General features: G+C 40.7%; 2 protein-coding genes and 1 pseudogene across 3 annotated transcripts in view; 2 read left to right on the top strand and 1 right to left on the bottom strand.

Moving 5' to 3' along the window:
- Nucleotides 1-7,900: 7,900 nt before the first annotated feature.
- LOC115167321 (UDP-glucuronosyltransferase 2C1 pseudogene) lies at nucleotides 7,901-11,565 on the top strand (annotated as a pseudogene).
- Nucleotides 11,566-14,120: 2,555 nt separating this feature from the next.
- On the bottom strand, nucleotides 14,121-15,564 carry LOC115167739 (calcium homeostasis modulator protein 6-like). The gene is made up of 2 exons (XM_029722379.1): nucleotides 14,669-15,564; nucleotides 14,121-14,273 (listed from the first exon to the last, which is right to left on the bottom strand). The coding sequence occupies exons 1-2, from the start codon at nucleotides 15,284-15,286 to the stop codon at nucleotides 14,121-14,123; spliced, it is 771 nt and encodes a 256-aa protein (XP_029578239.1). The 5' UTR covers nucleotides 15,287-15,564.
- Nucleotides 15,565-16,526: 962 nt separating this feature from the next.
- Nucleotides 16,527-19,458, top strand: part of LOC115167319 (neuroplastin) — a 41,873-nt gene continuing 38,941 nt past the window's right edge. For both annotated transcript variants that reach the window (XM_029721649.1, XM_029721648.1), the window contains exon 1: nucleotides 16,527-16,905. In XM_029721649.1, the coding sequence (XP_029577509.1) occupies nucleotides 16,830-16,905 (76 nt within the window). In that variant the 5' untranslated portion in view covers nucleotides 16,527-16,829. The remainder of the gene's footprint in view (nucleotides 16,906-19,458) is intronic.

Raw genomic sequence — 19,458 nt, 5'->3', positions numbered from 1 at the left:
TGCATTTTAAAATGTATGCTGTTAACGTTGTGTGTAGCTGCTTTCTTTGTGTGTAATCGTTAAACTGATGTAGATGTTTATTCTCCAGAAGACCGGTAAGGAGCTCGAACTTTTAATAAAGATATCATGCATCATAGATGTTTGGCAAAAACACTTTGTCCCTCATTGGTTTTTCTATTGTGGAGGTTATTTCAAAAGAACAAATGATTTTCAGTTTGTCACTATACAGACGTTAATGACAAATAATTCATTCAATAAGCGTTGATAATTCAGAGGTAATATGATCCTGTGAGATCTGAGCAGGAATGTGAAGGGCTTTTCATACTGATGCTTATAAAATTACAGCATTGAACTGCAATACAAAAGCCAACCAAGGTGGTCTGCATAGAGCAGAAAGAAGTGTTTGCTATTGTCTGACTTTTCTCTAAAGGACTCTGCTTGGAAGCCTCACTTAGTTTTTGGTTCACTTAGAAATACACAGTGTATATTTCCCCCCCTTTGCCCTCAGAACAGCCTCAATTCGTCGGGGCATGGAATCTACAAGGTGTCGAACGCATTTGACAGGGATGCTGGCCCATGTTGACTCCAATGCTTCCCACAGTTGTGTCAAGTTGGCTGGATGTCCTTGAAGTGGTGGACCATTCTTGATACATGGGAAACTGTTAATTGTGAAAAACCCAGCAGCGTTGCAGTTCTTAACACAAACCGGTGTGCCTGGCACCTACTACCATACCTGTATGGTAGCAGATGTTCATAATGTTTTGTGCACTCAGTGTATAATAAAAAAAAATTGTTGATGCATGCCAGCAAAGGCACTACATAACACTAAACAATACATTCATTGCAATATAACGGTGACAAACGGTGTCCACAAGCTGTTAGGCCCGACATAAAGCTGTCCCAACAGAAGAGCTTTCTTTTCAGCACAATGGAGTGATTCCTTACCAACGCTACACCTGGCTATCAGCGGAGCCTTGTCTGGCAGCAAAACAGTCCATTCAGGATCAAGTTCATATTAATATCAAAAACCAGCTTTTTACATTAGCATGTGACGTTCAGAACTAGCAAACTTCCGGTGAATTTACTAAATTACTCACGATAAACATTCACAAAAAACATAACAATTATTTTAAGAATTATAGATACAGAACTCCTCTATGCACTCGCTATGTCCGATTTTAAAATAGCTTTTCGGTGAAAGCACATTTTGCAATATTCTAAGTAGATAGCCCGGCATCACAGGGCTAGCTATTTACACACCCACCAAGTTTAGTACTCACCAAAGTCAGATTTACTATAAGAAAAATGTTATTACCTTTGCTGTTCTTCGTCAGAATGCACTCCCAGGACTTCTACTTCAATAACAAATGTTGGTTTGGTCCCAAATAATCCATAGTTATATCCAAATAGCGGCGTTTTGTTCATGCGTTCAAGACACTATCCGAAAGGGTAAATAAGGGTTACGCGCCCGACGCGTTTCGTGACAAAAAAATTCTAAATATTCCATTACCGTACTTCAAAGCATGTCAACCGCTGTTTAAAATCAATTTTTATGCCATTTTTCTCGTAAAAAAGCGATAATATTCCGACCGGGAAAGTGTGTTTACGTTCAAAGAGAGAGAAAGTAAAAGCATGGGATCCCCTCGTGCACGAGCCTCAGTCTGATGGCCCTCTGATCGACCACCATCCAAACGCGCTAAAGTTTTTCAGCCAGCGGCTGGAATTACATCATTCAGCTTTTTCCCGGGTTCTGAGAGCCTATGGGAGCCGTAGGAAGTGTCACGTTACAGCAAAGATCCTAAATTTTCTTTAAACAGAGCCAAGAAGCCCAAGGAATGGTCAGAGAGGGTACTTCCTGTTTGGAATCTTCTCAGGTTTTTGCCTGTCATATGAGTTCTGTTATACTCACAGACACCATTCAAACAGTTTTAGAAACTTTAGGGTGTTTTCTATCCAAAGCCAATAATTATATGCATATTCTAGTTTCTGGGCAGGAGTAATAATCAGATTAAATCGGGTACGTTTTTTATCCGGCCGTGAAAATACTGCCCCCTATCCATAACAGGTTAAGAAGTTTTAAACCCAGACTTGGACCACACACCCACTCCACTGAATAGCAGGCTAATGATTGCTTTGCAATGCTTTCAGTTACCCACTGATTCCTTCCAAACCACTCATTGTTGAATTTGCGATGTCCAACTTGTTGTGTAATGTTTATGTCCAATGGCCGATGAGCACAGATACATTTCATCTATAATTTCTCTTCATAAGACAATGATTGAAAAGGATTTGCCAGTAGATTGATGGCTGCTTGTCCAGCTTGTTAGCTAAGATTTTGAAGGTATGATGTTGACATGATCAGTCCAATCAAAGCTACGGTAGATATAATGTAATTTGATATAATTTTATCTGTGGCCAATGACCTTGAACCTTCTTGGATGGGCACTTCTAATGTAAATCTATGGCAGCACCTAAGGCGCTTGAATTTTCGATCTCTCCCCAGTAGATTTTGCAGTGATTTAGTGTCCCCATGAGTGACAGAACACTGAGCCAATCATGGCACAAATAGAGAACATTACCAACCCCTTCGCTCCGTATTTTCCGTTGGCTGCCCCACTACCACAGAAAGGACTGAGCTAGGTTGATGCACCTGCATTTTGGAACTGCCTTACTCAAGAAAGCAAAAAAGAGACCATGTTTGTATGTGGCTTTAATAACTATATTATTATTATTTTTACATTGTTTGCAAACTGATATGTGACACGTATTAATGGCAAAATAGCATCCAAAACAGCCAACAACAACAAATAGCCCTTACACAGCCTGGAGGCGTGTTGGGTCATTGTCCTGTCGAAAAACAAATGATAGTCCCACTAAGCTCAAACCAGATGGGATGGCGTATCGCTGCGGAATGCTGTGGTAGCCATGCTGGTCAAGTGTGCCTTGAATTCTAAATAAATCACTGACAGCGTCACAAGCAAAGCACCCCCACACCATAACACCTCCTCCTCCTCCATGCTTCACGGTGGGAACCACACATGCGGAGATCATCCGTGCACCTACTCTGCGTCTCACAAAGACACAGCGGTTTTGCCCAATTATCTCAAATATGGACTCATCAGACCAAAGACAGATTTCCACCGGTTTAATGTCCATTGCTCGTGTTTCTTGGCCCAAGCAAGTTTCTTCTTATTATTGGTGTCCTTTAGTAGTGATTTCTTTGCAGCAATTCGACCATGAAGACCTGGTTCACACAGTCTCCTCTGAACAGTTGATGTTGAGATGTGTCTGTTTTCTTGAACTCTGTAAAGCATTTATTTGGGCTGCAATTTCTGATGCTGGTAACTCTAATGAACTTATCCTCTGCAGCAGAGGTAACTCTGGGTCTTCCTTTCCTGTGGCAGTCCTCATGAGAGCCAGTTTTATCATAGCACTTGATGGTTTTTGCGACTGCACTTGAAGAAACTTTCAAAGTTCTTGACATTTTCCGTATTGACTGACCTTCATGTCTTAAAGTAATGATGGACTGTCCTTTCTCTTTGCTTATTGGAGCTGTTCTTGTCATAATATGGACATGGCTCAAATGCCGTTTGGCTCAAATGCATTAAGGAAAGAAATTCCACAAATTAACTTTTAACAAGGCACACCTGTTAATTGAAATGCATTCCAGGTGACTACCTCATGAAGCTGGTTGAGAGAATGCCAAGATTGTGCGAAGCTGTCATCAAGGCAAAGGGTGGCTACATTGAAGTATCTCAAATATAAAATATATTTTGATTTGTTTAACCCTTATTTGGTTACTACATGATTCCAAATGTGTTATTTCATAGTTTTGATGTCTTCACTATTATTCTACATAATAAATAAATAAAAACCCTAGAATGAGTAGGTGTGTCCAAACTTTTGACTGGTGCTGTATTTATTTTTTGTTAACTAAACAGGTGGGGCTCAGAACAGGTGGGGGCTCTGCCCCACCTGCCCTGAATGACAGATCGCCACTGAGTAATGCATAATTAAAATAATTAAAATCCTCCTCAGACATAGCATAACTTAGCTGACTAAGTTTCATTCAAGTTTACCATGTAATTGATTTCCCAGCCTTTACCCTCTTTGTATTTGTCATACACGGGTGTGTGCATTTTACTGCCCAGCCAAAGTAACTTGACCAGGCACATTTTTCTAATGGCTTTTGTGCTACTCCATTATCTTTACAAGATGAAGTATGCAATAAAGAAATGAGGTTTTAGTGTGTACAAGTGTGAAAGTCCAACCCATGAATATGTTAGAAACATGGACTGCCATAAAATGACTACAGTATGCTTTCATTTTCCCTGCCAGAGTAAACAGTACATCAGAGCATGGTATACATTTAGGGAAATATCAACTTGACAGATTGTATAAAAGCAATGAAAAGTAATATAGTTGAAGTCGGAAGTTTACATACACCTTAGCCAAATACATTTAAACTCAGTTTTTCACAATTCCTGACATTTAATCCAAGTAAAAATTCCCTGTCTTAGGTCAGTTAGGATCACCACTTTATTTTAAGAATGTGAAATGTCAGAATAATAGTAGAGAGAATGATTTCTTTCAGCTTTTATTTCTTTCATCACATTCCCAGTGGGTCAGAAGTTTACATACACTCAATTAGTATTTGGTAAATTTGCCATTAAATTGTTTAACTTGGGTCAAACATTTCAGGTAGCCTTCCACAAGCTTCCCACAATAAGTTGGGTGAATTTTGGCCCATTCCTCCTGACAGAGCTGGTGTAACTGAGTCAGTTTTGTTGGCCTCCTTGCTCGCACACGCTTTTAAAGTTCTGCCCACAAATTTTCTATCGGATTGAGGTCAGGGCTTTGTGATGGACACTCTAATACCTTGACTTTGTTGTCCTTAAGCTGTTTTGCCACAACTTTGGAAGTATGCTTGGGGTTATTGTCCATTTGGAAGACTCATTTGCGACCAAGCTTTAACTTCCTGACTGATGTCTTGAGATGTTGCTTCAATATATCCACATAATTTTGCTTCCTCATGATGGCATCTATTTTGTGAAGTGCACCAGTCCCTCCTGTGTAACCGATGAGAAATGGCTAGCTAGTTAGCGGTGGTGCGCGCTAATAGCGTGGCTTTTGTGGAGCGATGGGTAACGATGCTTCGAGGGTGATTGTTGTCTGTGTGCAGAGGGTCCCTGGTTCGAGCCCAGGTAGGGGCGAGGAGAGGGACGGAAGCAATACTGTTACACCTGCAGCAAAGCACCCCCACAACATGATGCTGCCACCCCCGTGCGTCACGGTTGGGATGGTGTTCTTCAGCTTAGAAACATCTCCCTTTTTCCTCCAAACATAACAATGGTCATTATGGCCAAACAGCTCTATTTTTATTTCATCAGACCAGAAGACATTTCTCCAAAAAGTACGATCTTTGTCCCCATGTGCAGTTGCAAACCATAGTCTGGCTTTTTTATGCCGGTTTTGGAGCAGTGGCTTCTTTCTTGCTGAGCGGCCTTTCAGGTTATGTCGATATAGGACTCGTTTTACTGTGGATATAGATACTTTTGTACCCGTTTCCTCCAGCATCTTCACAAGGTCCTTTGCTGTTGTTCTGGGATTGATGTGCACTTTTCGCACCAAAGTAAATTAATCGTTAGGAGACAGAACGCGTCTCCATCCTGAGCGGTATGACGGCTGCGTGGTCCCATGGTGTTTATACTTGCGTACTATTGTTTGTACAGATGAACGTGGTACCTTCAGGCGTTTGGAAATTGCTCCCAAGGATGAACCAGACTTGTGGAGGTCTACAATTTTTTTCTGAGGTCTTTGCTGATTTCTTTTGATTTTCCCATGATGTCAAGCAAAGAGGCATTGAGTTTGAAGGTAGGCCTTGAAATACATCCACAGGTACACCTCCAATTGACTCAAATTATGTCAATTAGCCTATCAGAAGCTTCTAAAGCCATGACATCATTTTCTGGAATTTTCCAAGCTGTTTAAAACTTGTTGGGGATAGGGGGCAGTATTTTCACGTCCGGATAAAAAACGTACCCGATTTAAACTGGTTACTACTCTTACCCAGAATATGCATATAATTAGTAGATTTGGATAGAAAACACTGAATTTTCTAAAACTGTTTGAATGGTGTCTGTGAGTATAACAGAACTCATATGGCAGTCAAAACCCTGAGACAAATCCTAACAGGAAGTGGAAATCTGATTTGTGGAATCACTTTCAACCCTTTGCCTATGAAACACACTGTGAGTTAGGATTCATTTAGCTAAGGCTTCCTAAGGCTTCCACTAGATGTCAACAGTCTTTACAAAGTGGTTTGAGTCTTCTGCGGTAAAAACTGACCGAACGAGAGGCCTGGAAAGTTTGTCATATAGGGAGGACCATTACTACTATGATGCGCGTGCCCGTGGGTACTCTCTCGTTCCGAAACTTTTAGTAAGACAATGCAATCGTCCGCCTTGAATATTATTGAAGTTCTGATTGAAAAAGGCCCTAAAGATTTATGTTATACAACGTTTGACATGTTTGAACGAACGTAAATACATTTTTTTTGCACATTCGTGAGGACAAGTCCCGCGCGCTTCGTACATTATGAGTAGCCTTCGGAACGCGCTAACAAGAAGGAGCTATTGGGACATAAGTTATTAACTTTTTTGAACAAAACAACATTTTTTGTGGACCTGGGATTCCTGGAAGTGCCTTCTGATGAAGATAATCAAAGGTAAGGGAATATTTACAATAGTATATTTGATTTTAGATGAGTCCAAGATGGCGCTAACCTGTATCGCCTAGCCTATTTTTCTAAGCATAGCACCTCGTTTATTGCTAGTTATTTTTAAATCTGGCAATGCGGTTGCATTCACAAGATGTTAATCTATAATTCTTTGAATGACAATATTATATTTTACCAATGTTTTCGAATAGTAATTTTGTAAATTGTAGCGCTGATTCACCGGAAGCATTTGAGGGAAAATATTTTCTGAACGTCACGCGCCGATGTAAAATGCTATTTTTATATATAAATATGAACTTTATGGAACACAAAATGCATGTATTGTGTAACATGATGTCCTAGGAGTGTCATATGATGAAGATTGTCAAAGGTTAGTGCTGCATTTAGCTGTGTTATGGGTATTTGTGATGCATGCTAGTTGCTTTGAAAATGGCAGTGTGATTATTTTTGGCAGGGTACTCTCCTGACATAATCTAATGTTTTGCTTTTGCTGTAAAGCCTTTTTGATATCGGACAACGTGGTTTGATTCAGGAGAGGTGTATCTATAAAATGGTGTAAAATAGTCATATGTTTGAGAAATTGAAGTTATAGCATTTATGAGGTATTTGTATTTCGCGTGATGCGATTCCACTGGCTGTTGACTAGGGTGGGACGCAAACATCCCATGTTTCCCAGGCAGGTTAAAGGCACAGTCAACTTAGTGTATGTAAACTTCTGACCCACTGGAATTGTGATACAGTGAATTATAAAGGAAATAATCTGTCTGTAAACAATTGTTGGAAAAATTACTTGTGTCATGCACAAAGTAGATGTCCTAACCGACTTGCCAAAACTATAGTTTGTTAACAAGAAATTTGTGGAGTGGTTCGAGTTTTAATGACTCCAACCTAAGTGTATGTAAACTTCCGACTTAAACTGTATGGACTGTATAAACCATCTGAGCCTTTACATTTGGATGTATGCCAAGCCAGTTTAGGTTGTGAATTAACTAAATTGATTATTATTAGTGTATTCATTGATTTATTCATTGATTGATCAAAGTCTGTACCTTGGACTGCCCTGCATGAGGATGTGACATTGTATAGTGAAGGTGTCATATGGTGTAGTAAATAATATACACTCATAAATCCGTCTGTGGGCTGTAAATCTAGGTCATACGGTTTCATCCTTGGTGTATGAAGGGGAGGGCTTTATTCCGACTTCTGTGTTTCTCTTTTGCCGATTGACATTGACTGTTCTACTTAGTGGACATTTGTGGAGACGATAACTATTCTGGATGTGGATTTATACATCTTTGCGACCAGGAAATTGAAACACTGATTATCAAGGTAAATCTACAGTATTGATAAACTAGAAAGAGCAACAACAAGCTAATGACCTTGGTAAATGCGTTCACCTTTTACGCTACTGTACTACTACTATTGTCAAATTATTAAAACTGCCTTGAAATAGTTCCCTTCCACTGTATAACTTACATACCAGTACCTACATATAGTGCCTTCACTTTTTCCACATTTTGTTGTGTTACAGCCTGAATTATTTAAATAGATTGTTTTGGAATTATGTTTTTGAAATTTTTCAAAATGAATTACAAACTAAAACCTGAAATGCCTTGAGTCAATAATTATTCAACCCCTTTGTTATGGCAAGCCTAAATAAGTTCAGAAAATGTGGTTAACAAGTTACATAAGTTGCATGGATTCACTCTGTGTGCAATAATAGTGTTTAACAGGATTTTTTTATGACTACCTCATCTCTGTACCTTACACATACAATTATCTGTAAGTGTAACAGTGTAGGTTCCGTCCCTCTCTTCGCCCCAACATGGGCTCGAACCAGGGACCCTTGAACACATCAACAACTGACACCCACGAAGCATCGTTACCCATCGCGCCACAAAAGCCTTGCAACGCAAGGGGAACAACCACTTCAGTTCTCAGAGCGAGTGACGTCACTGATTGAAACGCTATTAGCGCGCACCACCGCTAACTAACTAGCCATTTCACATCGGTTACATAAGGTCCCTTAGACGAGCAGTAGATTTCAAACACAGATTCAACGACAAAGACCAGGGAGGTTTCCCAATACCTCGCAAAGAAAGACACCTATTGGTTGATGGGTACAAATAAAAAAAAGCTGAAATTGAATATCCCTTTGAGCATGAAGTTATTAATTACACTTTGGATGGTGTATCAATACACCCAGTCACTAGAAAGATATAGGTGTCCTTCCTACTCAGTTGCCAGAGCGGAAAGAAACCGCTCAGGGCTTAATGGCTGTGATAGGAGAAAACTGAGGATAGATCAACAACATTGTAGTTACTCCACAATACTAATTGACAGAGTGAAAATACAACACATTACTGAGTATCACTCTGTATTTTCAAGCATAGTTGTAGTTGGTATCGTTAAGGACTGTCGAGTTTTTCAGGATAAAAAATAAACAGAATGGAGCCAAGCACAGGCGAAATCCTAGAGGAAAACCTGGTTCAGTCTGCTTTCCACCAGACACTAGTAGAGGAATTCACCTTTCAACCAGACAATAACTTAAAACACAAGGCCAAATCTACACTGGATTTGCTTACCTTGAAGACAGTGAATGTTCCTGAGTGGCTGAGTTACAGTTTTTACCTACTTGAAGATCTATGGCAATGTTTGTCTAGCAATAATCAACAACCAATTTGACTGAATTTGAAAAAAAATGAAAAATAATAATGGCCAAATGTTGCACAATCCAGGAGTGGAAAGCTCTTAGAGACACACACAAAAAGATATCGCTGTTAAAGGGGATTGTACAAAGTATTGTCTTAGGCGTGTGAATACTCATGTAAATGACATATTTCTGTATAGAATGTTTTTTTCTAAACATTTCTAAAAACATGTCTTCACTTTGTCATTATGGGGTATTGTGTGTAGATGGGTGAATTTAGGCTGTAACACAACAAAATGTGGAATAAGTCAAGAGGTATGAATACTTTCTGAAGTCACTAATAGTATTTTTTTTTATTCTTCAAGCTCTGTCAAGTTGATTGTTGATCATTACTAGACAGCCATTTTCAAATCTTGCTATAGATTTTCAAGCCTATTTAAGTCAAAACTGTAACTAGGCCACTCAGGAATATTCAATGACGTCTTGGCATTCTAATCAAAAAAAATATTACATCTTTCCCAGGTCTTCTGAAAGGATTCGAGATGCATCAGTTTATATTAGTCTTAATCACACTCCTGGTCTTCTGTCCACCTACTGTTCATGGTGGGAAAGTCCTGGTGTTTCCAGTGGACGGCAGCCACTGGATCAACATGAAGGTCATTATTGAAGCGCTGCATTCAAGAGGTCACAGTGTGTCAGTAGTACGGCCATCAGACAGCTGGTACATCAAGGAAACCTCCCCTCACTACAGTTCAATCCCAATTGATATTCCAGGTGGATTTGATGAGGACTTTGCCACAGTGTTTGTGGGTAGACTTCTGGAGATCCAGAGAGAGGGAAAGGGTGCATGGGCTCGTTTTAAACTGGAAATGGAGCTCACGGTAAAAGCCGGAGAGATGCATGAAAAGATTTGTGAAATGCTTACATACATATTTGAGAATAAAGAGCTGATGAAATCTCTCCAGGATGCAAAGTACGACTTGGTTCTGACTGATCCTGCTATGGCAGGGGGAGTTATACTGGCACACTACCTTAGTTTACCCGTTGTTTTTAATGTCAGATGGACCATTCACGGTGAAGGTCATTTTGCTATAGCTCCCTCTCCTCTTTCTTATGTTCCTATGGTAGGGGCAGAGTTAACGGACAAAATGACTTTTCTTGAGAAAGTAAAAAATTTACTGATTTATGGAATGAGCGCCGCTCAGATTGCACATGCTATTAGTCCACAATACACTGCCTTGGTTAATCAGTACTTTGGTCCTGAGGTCGACTACTTCTCATTGTTTCAAGCTGCTGATTTATGGCTCATGAGAGTTGACTTTGTGTTTGAGTTCCCTCGTCCCACCATGCCTAATGTTATCTATATGGGAGGGTTCCAATGTAAACCGGCCAAGGCTCTTCCCCAAGAACTGGAGGAGTTTGTTCATAGTTCAGGGGAACATGGAGTCATTATCATGTCTTTGGGGACTTTAGTTGCACAGCTTCCTCGTGATTTAACTGATGAATTGGCTGCTGCTTTTGCCCAACTGCCTCAGAAGGTAATCTGGAGACACAAAGGAGACAGACCAGCTACTCTGGGCAACAACACCTTACTAGTTGACTGGATGCCTCAGAATGATCTGTTAGGACACCCTAAGACAAGGCTGTTTGTAGCTCATGGAGGAACAAATGGGGTTCAAGAGGCTATTTACCACGGTGTTCCAATAGTAGGCTTACCACTGATTTTTGATCAACCTGACAATCTTCACAAAATGAAAGCCAGAGGAGCAGCGAAGATCCTGGATATTTTTACAATAAGCAGGGACATCTTCCTCCAGGCCTTACAGGAAGTTCTGAATGAGCCGTCCTACCGGATGAACATGCAGAGACTCTCCAGGCTACACAGGGACGTGCCAATGGAGCCCCTGGACACTGCCCTCTTCTGGATTGAGTTTGTCATGAGACACAAAGGTGCTGCTCACCTGCGTACTGAGTCCTACAGAATGCCCTGGTACTCCTACCACTCTGTGGATGTAATGGTGTTTTTACTGGCTGTTGTGATACTTATTATGCTGACTACTGTTGCAATCATCAGGTGTTTATGCTTCAGGATGTGTAGTAGACTAAAAATTAAACATGAATGAAATTATTGAGAAGGCCATTGTGTATTGGCTTGAATAGCAAAACCAATGACAAATACAGTACATGTTTCATTGAGAACGCAAAAATGTAAATACATGATTTACTGGCAAGAGAGATTGATACCACTTATTAGCATAATGGATAGTTGCCTACTTGACAGTGATGGATATTAGCGTTGTTTTATTACATATGCAGCCAAAAACATTTCATATGTATTATATTTGATAATCTAAATGATTGCATAAAGAAATAATATTGTATTCTGCACGAATCACTGTACAATAGCCTGAGCTTTTTTTCATTAAATGCATTGTACAGAGAGACTGTGGGTATGACCAGTTGTTACATTTAATTTGTCCCTGGTTAAACTAAATATCCAGTGTTACACATGAGACGCCACATAACATGACTCCTTTTCAACAGTGCTACATATACTAGGATTGGGCCTGGGAGTCAGTGGCCTAGGATTGGGCCTGGGAGTCAGTGGTCTGGGAGTGATGGGATGGGCCTCACAACAGAATGAGAAGGCCAGTCAAAAGAGGTACTCCTCCCAGACAGGGTAAAGACCAGTCCTTTATTGCATACCTGCAGATGACCACAACGGGCACCATAGGAAGTGAAGTGCAGCCTAGCCCAGACCAGCTGCAATATGGCCGTCAGATACAGTACCAGTCAAAATTGTGGACACACCTACTTATTCAATGGTTTTTCTTTATTTTTACTATTTTCTACATTGTAGAATAATAGTGAAGACATCAAAACTATGAAATAACACATATGGAATCATGTCGTTACCAGAAAGTGTTAAACACATTTTTCTATATATATATATATTTTAAATTTGAGATTCTTCAAAGTAGCGACCCTTTGTCTTGATGACAGCTTTGCACAATCTTGCATTCTCTCAACCAGCTTCACCTGGAATGCTTTTCCAACAGTCTTGAAGGAGTTCCCACAAATGCTGAGCACTTGTTGGCTGCTTTTCATTCACTCTGCGGTCCAACTCATCCCAAACCATCTCAAATGGGTTGAGGTCGGGTGATTATGGAGGCCAGGTCATCTGATGCAGCACTCCATCACTCTCCTTCTTGGTCAAATAGCCCTTAGACAGTCTGGAGGTGTGTTGGGTCATTGTCCTGTTGAAAAACAAATGATAGTCCCACTAAGCGCAAACCAGATGGGATGGCGTATCGCTGCAGAATGCTGTGATAGCCATGCTGGTTAAGTGTGCCTTCAATTCAAAATAAATCAGAGACAGTGTCAACAGCAAAGCACCCCCACACCATCACACCTCTTCCCCCATGCCTTACGGTGGGAACCACACATGCGGAGATCATCCATTCACCTACTCTGCATCTCACAAAGACATGGCGGTTGGAACCAAAAATCTAAAATTTGGACTCATCAGCCTCCTCTGAACAGTTGATGTTGAGATGTGTCTGTTACTTAAAACTCTGTGAAAAATGTATTTGGGCTGCAATTTCTGATGCTGGTAACTCTAATGAACATATGCTCTGCAGCAGAGGTAACTCTGGGTCTTCCTTTCCTGTGGCGGTCCTCATGAGAGCCAGTTTCATCATAGTGCTTGATGGTTTTTGCGACTGCACTTGAAGAAACATTCAAAGCTCTTGAAATGTTCCTGATTGACTGACCTTCATGTCTTAAAGTAATGATGGACTGTCCTTTCTCTTTGCCTTTTTGAGCTGTTCTTGCCATAATATGGACTTGATCTTTTACCAAATTGGGCTATCTTCTGTATACCACCCCTACCTTGTCACAACACAACTGATTGGCTCAAACGCATTAAGAAGGAAAGAAATTCCACAAATTAACTTTTAACAAGGCACACCTGTTCATTGAAATGCATTCCAGGTGACTACCACATGATGCTGGTTGAGAGAATGCCAAGAGTGTCCAAAGCTGTCATCAAGGCAAAGGGTGGCTACTTTGAAGAATCTCAAATGTTACTTCCTAGTTTTGATATCTTCACTATTATTTTACAATGTAGAAAATAGTCAAATTAAGAAAAACCCTGGAATGAGTAGGTGTGTCCAAACTTTTGACTGGTACTATACATACTATATGACCTAGAACTGTGTCTGAAATGAGTCGAAATATATGTCTTATGTAGGAAATATACATGAGGTACTGTAATCATGAAGCAACAAATTAAAACTGGCTCAACCAGTTAGTATAAAATTGTCTACATGACTGTATAAACATATATTTCATTGAAGGCAGGTCCATGACATGAGAGTGTGTAAGTGGTATGCACGTCCCAAATTTCCCCACTGTTGCTGGGCCAAATGCAGTTGATGATAATGAAAGGAAAGCCTGCACATGGTATACACGTATGTTCATGGTATGCACGTATGTTCATGGTATACACGTATGTTGCTCTCATGTACATTCCATGGGTGCAGCATGCAACCATGTATGGGCTTTTCTTTCATTAGTTTCATGAAATGCAATCACTCTCTGAATGATAGTGTCATTGAAAATGCAAAAGGTAAATCCAAAAAATGGTAAAAGAACCCCCCCCCCCAAAATCCTTATTTACAAATAGAAAGAGTACTTTCAAACGGGGGGGGGGGGGGGGGGGCTGTCCTCTCACGTTGTCCTGGTTCTCAGAGAGCTCATCCTGAGCACGGTGAGCTCTGCTACGTCTGCATCCTGCATCTCAGACTCCTGCTGGCAGCTCTCTCTGATCACATACACTATGAGTCCCACACAGATGATTATGAGAAGAAATATACCTAGAACCTGATACATCAGGGGGCAGAAATAAAGATTGAATAAGGTGAATAACATCCTAAATGTGACTGCAATGCATAGACTAGACATCTATGTCATTGATAACACACAACTCCATCACCCCACATAAGTAGAGTGCTTGGTAACAGGTAAGAGCTGTGCAGTAACATGAAGAGCTAGGGGCCATATGTATCAAGTGTTTCCAAGTAGGAGTGCTGACTTAGGATCAGTTTAGCCTTTTAGATCTTAATGAATAAGATTACATGGACGGGGGGGACCTGATTCTAGATCAGCACTCCCTCACTGAATCACTTGATGCATATGGCCCCTACCTCCTCATTCCACCTCATATAATGAAACATATGCATGTAACAATGTAGTGATGTGCATGAAATGAAACTCACTTGAGACACAACAAATAGCTGCTGTGAGCGGAGCATTAGTTCTTGCGGTGTGACATCTCCCTCACTAGTTGGCTCACACCATTTCTGCGGTGCTGCTTTATCAACTATGACAAATCTGCCCTTCCAGTCTGTCATTGCACAAGCAAAGTACTGGCCATCGAGGAACAACAAGATCAGCCACACGATTGCAGGAACAAAACTGGAAAAAGACACAGTCTTCCGGCACCACGTATCGCACCTGCATCCTTGAATGATCAGCATCAACGTGAAGGCCATGACAGCAGGAATGATGAAGAAGGCAGATGAAAACACTCCGTTCCATTTAGGATTGCAAGGACACTCAAACTCCAGCTCCACCAGCTTCTCTAGTCCCATGAGGATAAATCCAAAAGCCACATTTGACACCAGAGGACTGTTGCTAAGTTCATTTTTCAGTCTGGTAAGCCATTGTTGTCTACTTTCCATACTAAATAGACCAAGAAATGAGAGTAGTAGAGGTAAAAATCCCAACAGAGGGTGTACCGTTGTGAACACATTGGCAACAGTTAAGTGATGCGTGATTAACAGTTCTAGGGGTACGTTTTTCCCTCGGACAAAATGCCACACTTCTACTCTCATTGGTTTTGAACAAAGGAGGGTGTGTCATCGTCACTGACCTTTCCCCAGCTGATTGGCTGGTGGGGGGTTTCAGGTGGGGTTAGATTTTAAACCTCTTCCACAGATAAACTAGAGGGAGGAGAGTAAAGTGGAGGGAAGTCCAGTTTGTTCTGCTATTGGGTGAGAAGACCAGCCATTTACAATACTTCCTCTAGCACACAAATACTCACAGTGCAATGGCCAGTGGATACTGTAGTGCGGCAGCAGTTGGTAGCAACTTTGGAATCAATTTCTCAGATACATTTAGCCACAGAATCAGTATATGGACAGTACTACTTAAACAGTGTCCCTCAAATGGATATTGCATGTGTACTGTATTCACAGTGACTGAATGGGTTGCCATAGTCTAGCCTTTCATTTAGTATAGTGTGTTTTCCACTTGTTTCCAAAAAAATGAATATATACCCATTAAGTATATTGATTTCCCCACTGCTAATGTTCACACAACACAATATACCCAGTATGATTCAATTGAATTCTGGCTTCTATAATGAACCACCAGATGTCGCCCATGTAACACCACTGCACAGCTCTAGAAAACAGGGATTAATGGGAGGCCATGTTAGTTAGGGTCTGTCTGATTGATACACAGTCCAGTCCAGTCCAGTCACCTGGATTCACTGTATCCTGGGTTATGTCTTCTGGTGAAATTAGCTGATATGTGTGGTTCATGGCAGGGTTGTTACCACCTGTTTCCTATGTATTTAAAGTATTATGATGTGGCATGGCATTTGGGAAGATTAAACCACAGCCTATAATTACTTACCCTCAGGCAGGTGGCGCATTGATGACTTACCTGAATTCCTTGCAATTATCCGTGTCTCTATAATTGTCATTGGTCAATAGGTCTACTTTGAGATAAACCACCTGAAGTGGCCACTTTCTTTCTCTCTGTGTGCGTGTGTGTTTGCGCGCGAGCGTTTGTGGTTGCTCGCGTTTGTGGGTGTGCATCTTGGATCAAGCTTTCCTGCGGCACATTTCGATGCTAAAAATCCATATGTCAATGGACTGTCTGTTAATAAAAACGATTGACTTAATAAATGTGCAATGTAAATCATATTGATGTAGGCAATAATTCATGCATGTTCGGAATGATTGTTTGTAAAATGTACACCTTTATTTGGGCACTAAAGGTCCTCGTTTCTATGAGCGCCAATGCGCATCGGTCTGCGCATCCCTGATCCTTCAGAACTACAACAGTGGACGCTCTCACTGACATCGAAAGACCTCTTCCGCAATCCGATGAAGGAGGCTCCGTTTATGGCCCTACTACATCAGCATCCCTGACGGAGCTATCGGCCTGTCCCGGACCATTCCTTGCTGCCTTCATTTCGTTCTTTTCCAGAGGACTTTACCTTTATAGCCTTCGTATATCATTCTATATTACTCCGCATCCACTCTGCTATGCACCTTTAGACCAGATCTCTAATTCCCGCGATCAATATCTCATCTCCCACAATCGCTTTATCTAGTCCCTGCCTGGTCCTCTCATCGAACCCCAAGAATGCAGCCCAATGCAGTGATGTTGGCTGTGTTCCTTTTTGGAAACTTGATGCTGCATTACGTCTCGGCTCAAAACGGTAAGAATGAAGATGTGACCATGCCCGGGATTGTACACAATTGTTCCAATGAGGAGCCTACTGTGACTCGAATATGTTTTTGATTCAGATTTGATGAAGGGGGCGTCTGTCATTTGACATAATGTCAAATATGAGGGGCATGGGCGCATTTACGCGTCGCAATATAGTGTTTATTTTGAACAAATTCGTTTACATAACTCTGTTCACAGTATTTAGGGAGCTCAGATTTTTTACGACCATTTCCCTACGCACACGATTCTCAATTTTATAGTGTAAGGAAATGGATTGAAAATAGATAAATATGCCATTGCAAACCAGAGCATAAATATGTTACAGCAAACCAGAGCATCGTTGTGTTTGCTTGGAATTTCCTAATATAAGCTCTATTAGACATTTCGTTATGTTTGGAGTTAGTTTTATATTATTGTTATTTGATGGATACATTGGAATTCCTTAGTCTCCACGAATTATTTGTCTTCATTGATACATAGATTACTGAATGCGCAGATTGTTGACATGCTTTGATTGTAGCATATTTAGTATTTGGGATGTACGTATTGTTATGTTGTGAAGAAGAGCAGCGTAATGGAGATGAATGTTGAAGAACCTGCCAAACAGTCTGCACGATTCAGGACTGTTAAGCCCATAGTCTCTCTCTGGCTAAAACACAACAAACAAATCAACGGGCTTTCATCATTAAAGAGGTCCACGTTCCACTTTATATATATGTGTGTGTGTGTGTGTGTGTGTGTGTGTGTGTGTGTGTGTGTGTGTGTCATTTCTACATCCCATGTGAATTAATAGGCAGACATTGTCATTGATATCATTCTTAGAGACAGTGTTGATATTTGGAAAGGTCATGACACGTTTTCTGCCCCCAAAATACAATCTGCATTATAGTAAACAGCATCTTTGGTTTCCTGGAATGTTGGCCCATTAGTTTCTCTCTGTGTGTTAGTGGAGTTGAGATTCTATTACATAATCACTGTTGGCTCAAAGCAGAGTGTTGATAACCTCAAATCATATACACAACTTCCAACAAAACACATTTAGATTATCTGTCTGTAGCCTACATGTTTGAAGGTTATAATATCTTATTCCATAATATGATGAATAACCTTTCAAATGATTATCACCAATTACTTTCCACATTTGATTGATTTCAATTGTCTCTCCATGGGCCATCCAAGTTTATTTCTTTCAGTCTTTGATGAACACACAGTCACAAGGGGCAGGATTGAGGGCAGCATCATTTGCTTGACATGAAGGATGTCTGAGCCTCCTCATCATTGCGTGTTAAGGGTTGCTTTCCCTGACATGCCCCTGATGGATGGCCAATCCCAGTGAATCACTTCTGCCACCCAGAGGGGGCACACCAATCAGAGGCAGCCTCTACACAAAACACAAAACACATGTTCTCAGAGATGAGCTACTACCAGCTATTGGTATATTTTATGACAATAATTGTTTCAATTACGAAAGTTGCAATTTTGGATTGTGTTATAGGCCTATAGAAAACAAATAAAAATGCACTAGTCTATTCCTGCTAGCACTGACTTTGCTGATAACTACTTTGTTGAGGAAAATGTACTTGCTACGATTGTGATATGTTGTTGTTTCACCTAACTATTTTAAGTCGCTCTGGATAAGAGCATTTGCTAAAGGACTGTTAGCACTGTGAACACAGAAAGATTGTAATATGAAGTTGTACAGCAATAGTCACTCAAAGCAGAATAGAGAAATCCATCATTGGCTCTACTATTCTCACTACCAGGGTTGATGTCAATTCCATTTCAATTCAGTCAATTTAGGAAGTAAACTGAAATTCCAAATCTAATTCCAATTCTACTTTATGCTTCTCTATGAGAAAAACATTTGAATTTCAGTTTGAATCTTGAATTGACTTTGTTGAAATGGAATTGCCACCAACCCTGCTTACTGCTAGTGTACAATGAGTGTACAAAACATTAGGAATGCCTTCCTAATATGAAGTTGCACCCCTTTTTGCCCTCAATTCGTCAGGGCATGAACTCTACAAGGTGTCCAAAGTGTTCCACAGGGATGCTGGCCCATGTTGACACCAATGCTTCCCACAGTTGTGTCAAGTTGGCTGGATGCCCTTTGGGTGGTGGACCATTCTTGACACACACGGGAAATTATTGAACGTAAAAATCCTAGTAGCGTTGCAGTTATTGGACACTCAAACTGGTGCACCTGGCACCTACTACCATACCCCGTTCAAAGGCACTTAAATATCCTCTGAATGGCACACATACACAATCCATGTCTCAAATGTCTCAAGACTTAAAAGTCCTTCTTTAACCTGTCTCCTCCCCTTCATCTACACTGATTGAAGTGGATAAATATAACAAGTGACATAAATAAGGGATTATAGCTTTCTCCTGGATTCACCTGGTCAGTCTATGTCATGGAAAGAGCAGGCGTTCCTAATGTTTTGTTCACTCAGTATACATTCATTAATTGATCTGGTGGATGAATTATGTGTGTATGAGGACACGCTTTGATGGTCCCCATCCACAAAGTCAGATCTAC

The sequence above is a fragment of the Salmo trutta genome, chromosome 29 (assembly GCF_901001165.1).
Source record: "Salmo trutta chromosome 29, fSalTru1.1, whole genome shotgun sequence".
NCBI lineage: Eukaryota > Metazoa > Chordata > Actinopteri > Salmoniformes > Salmonidae > Salmo > Salmo trutta.
The sequence above is the reverse complement of the archived record's forward strand: the minus strand, read 5'-3'. Positions and strand labels throughout refer to the sequence as shown.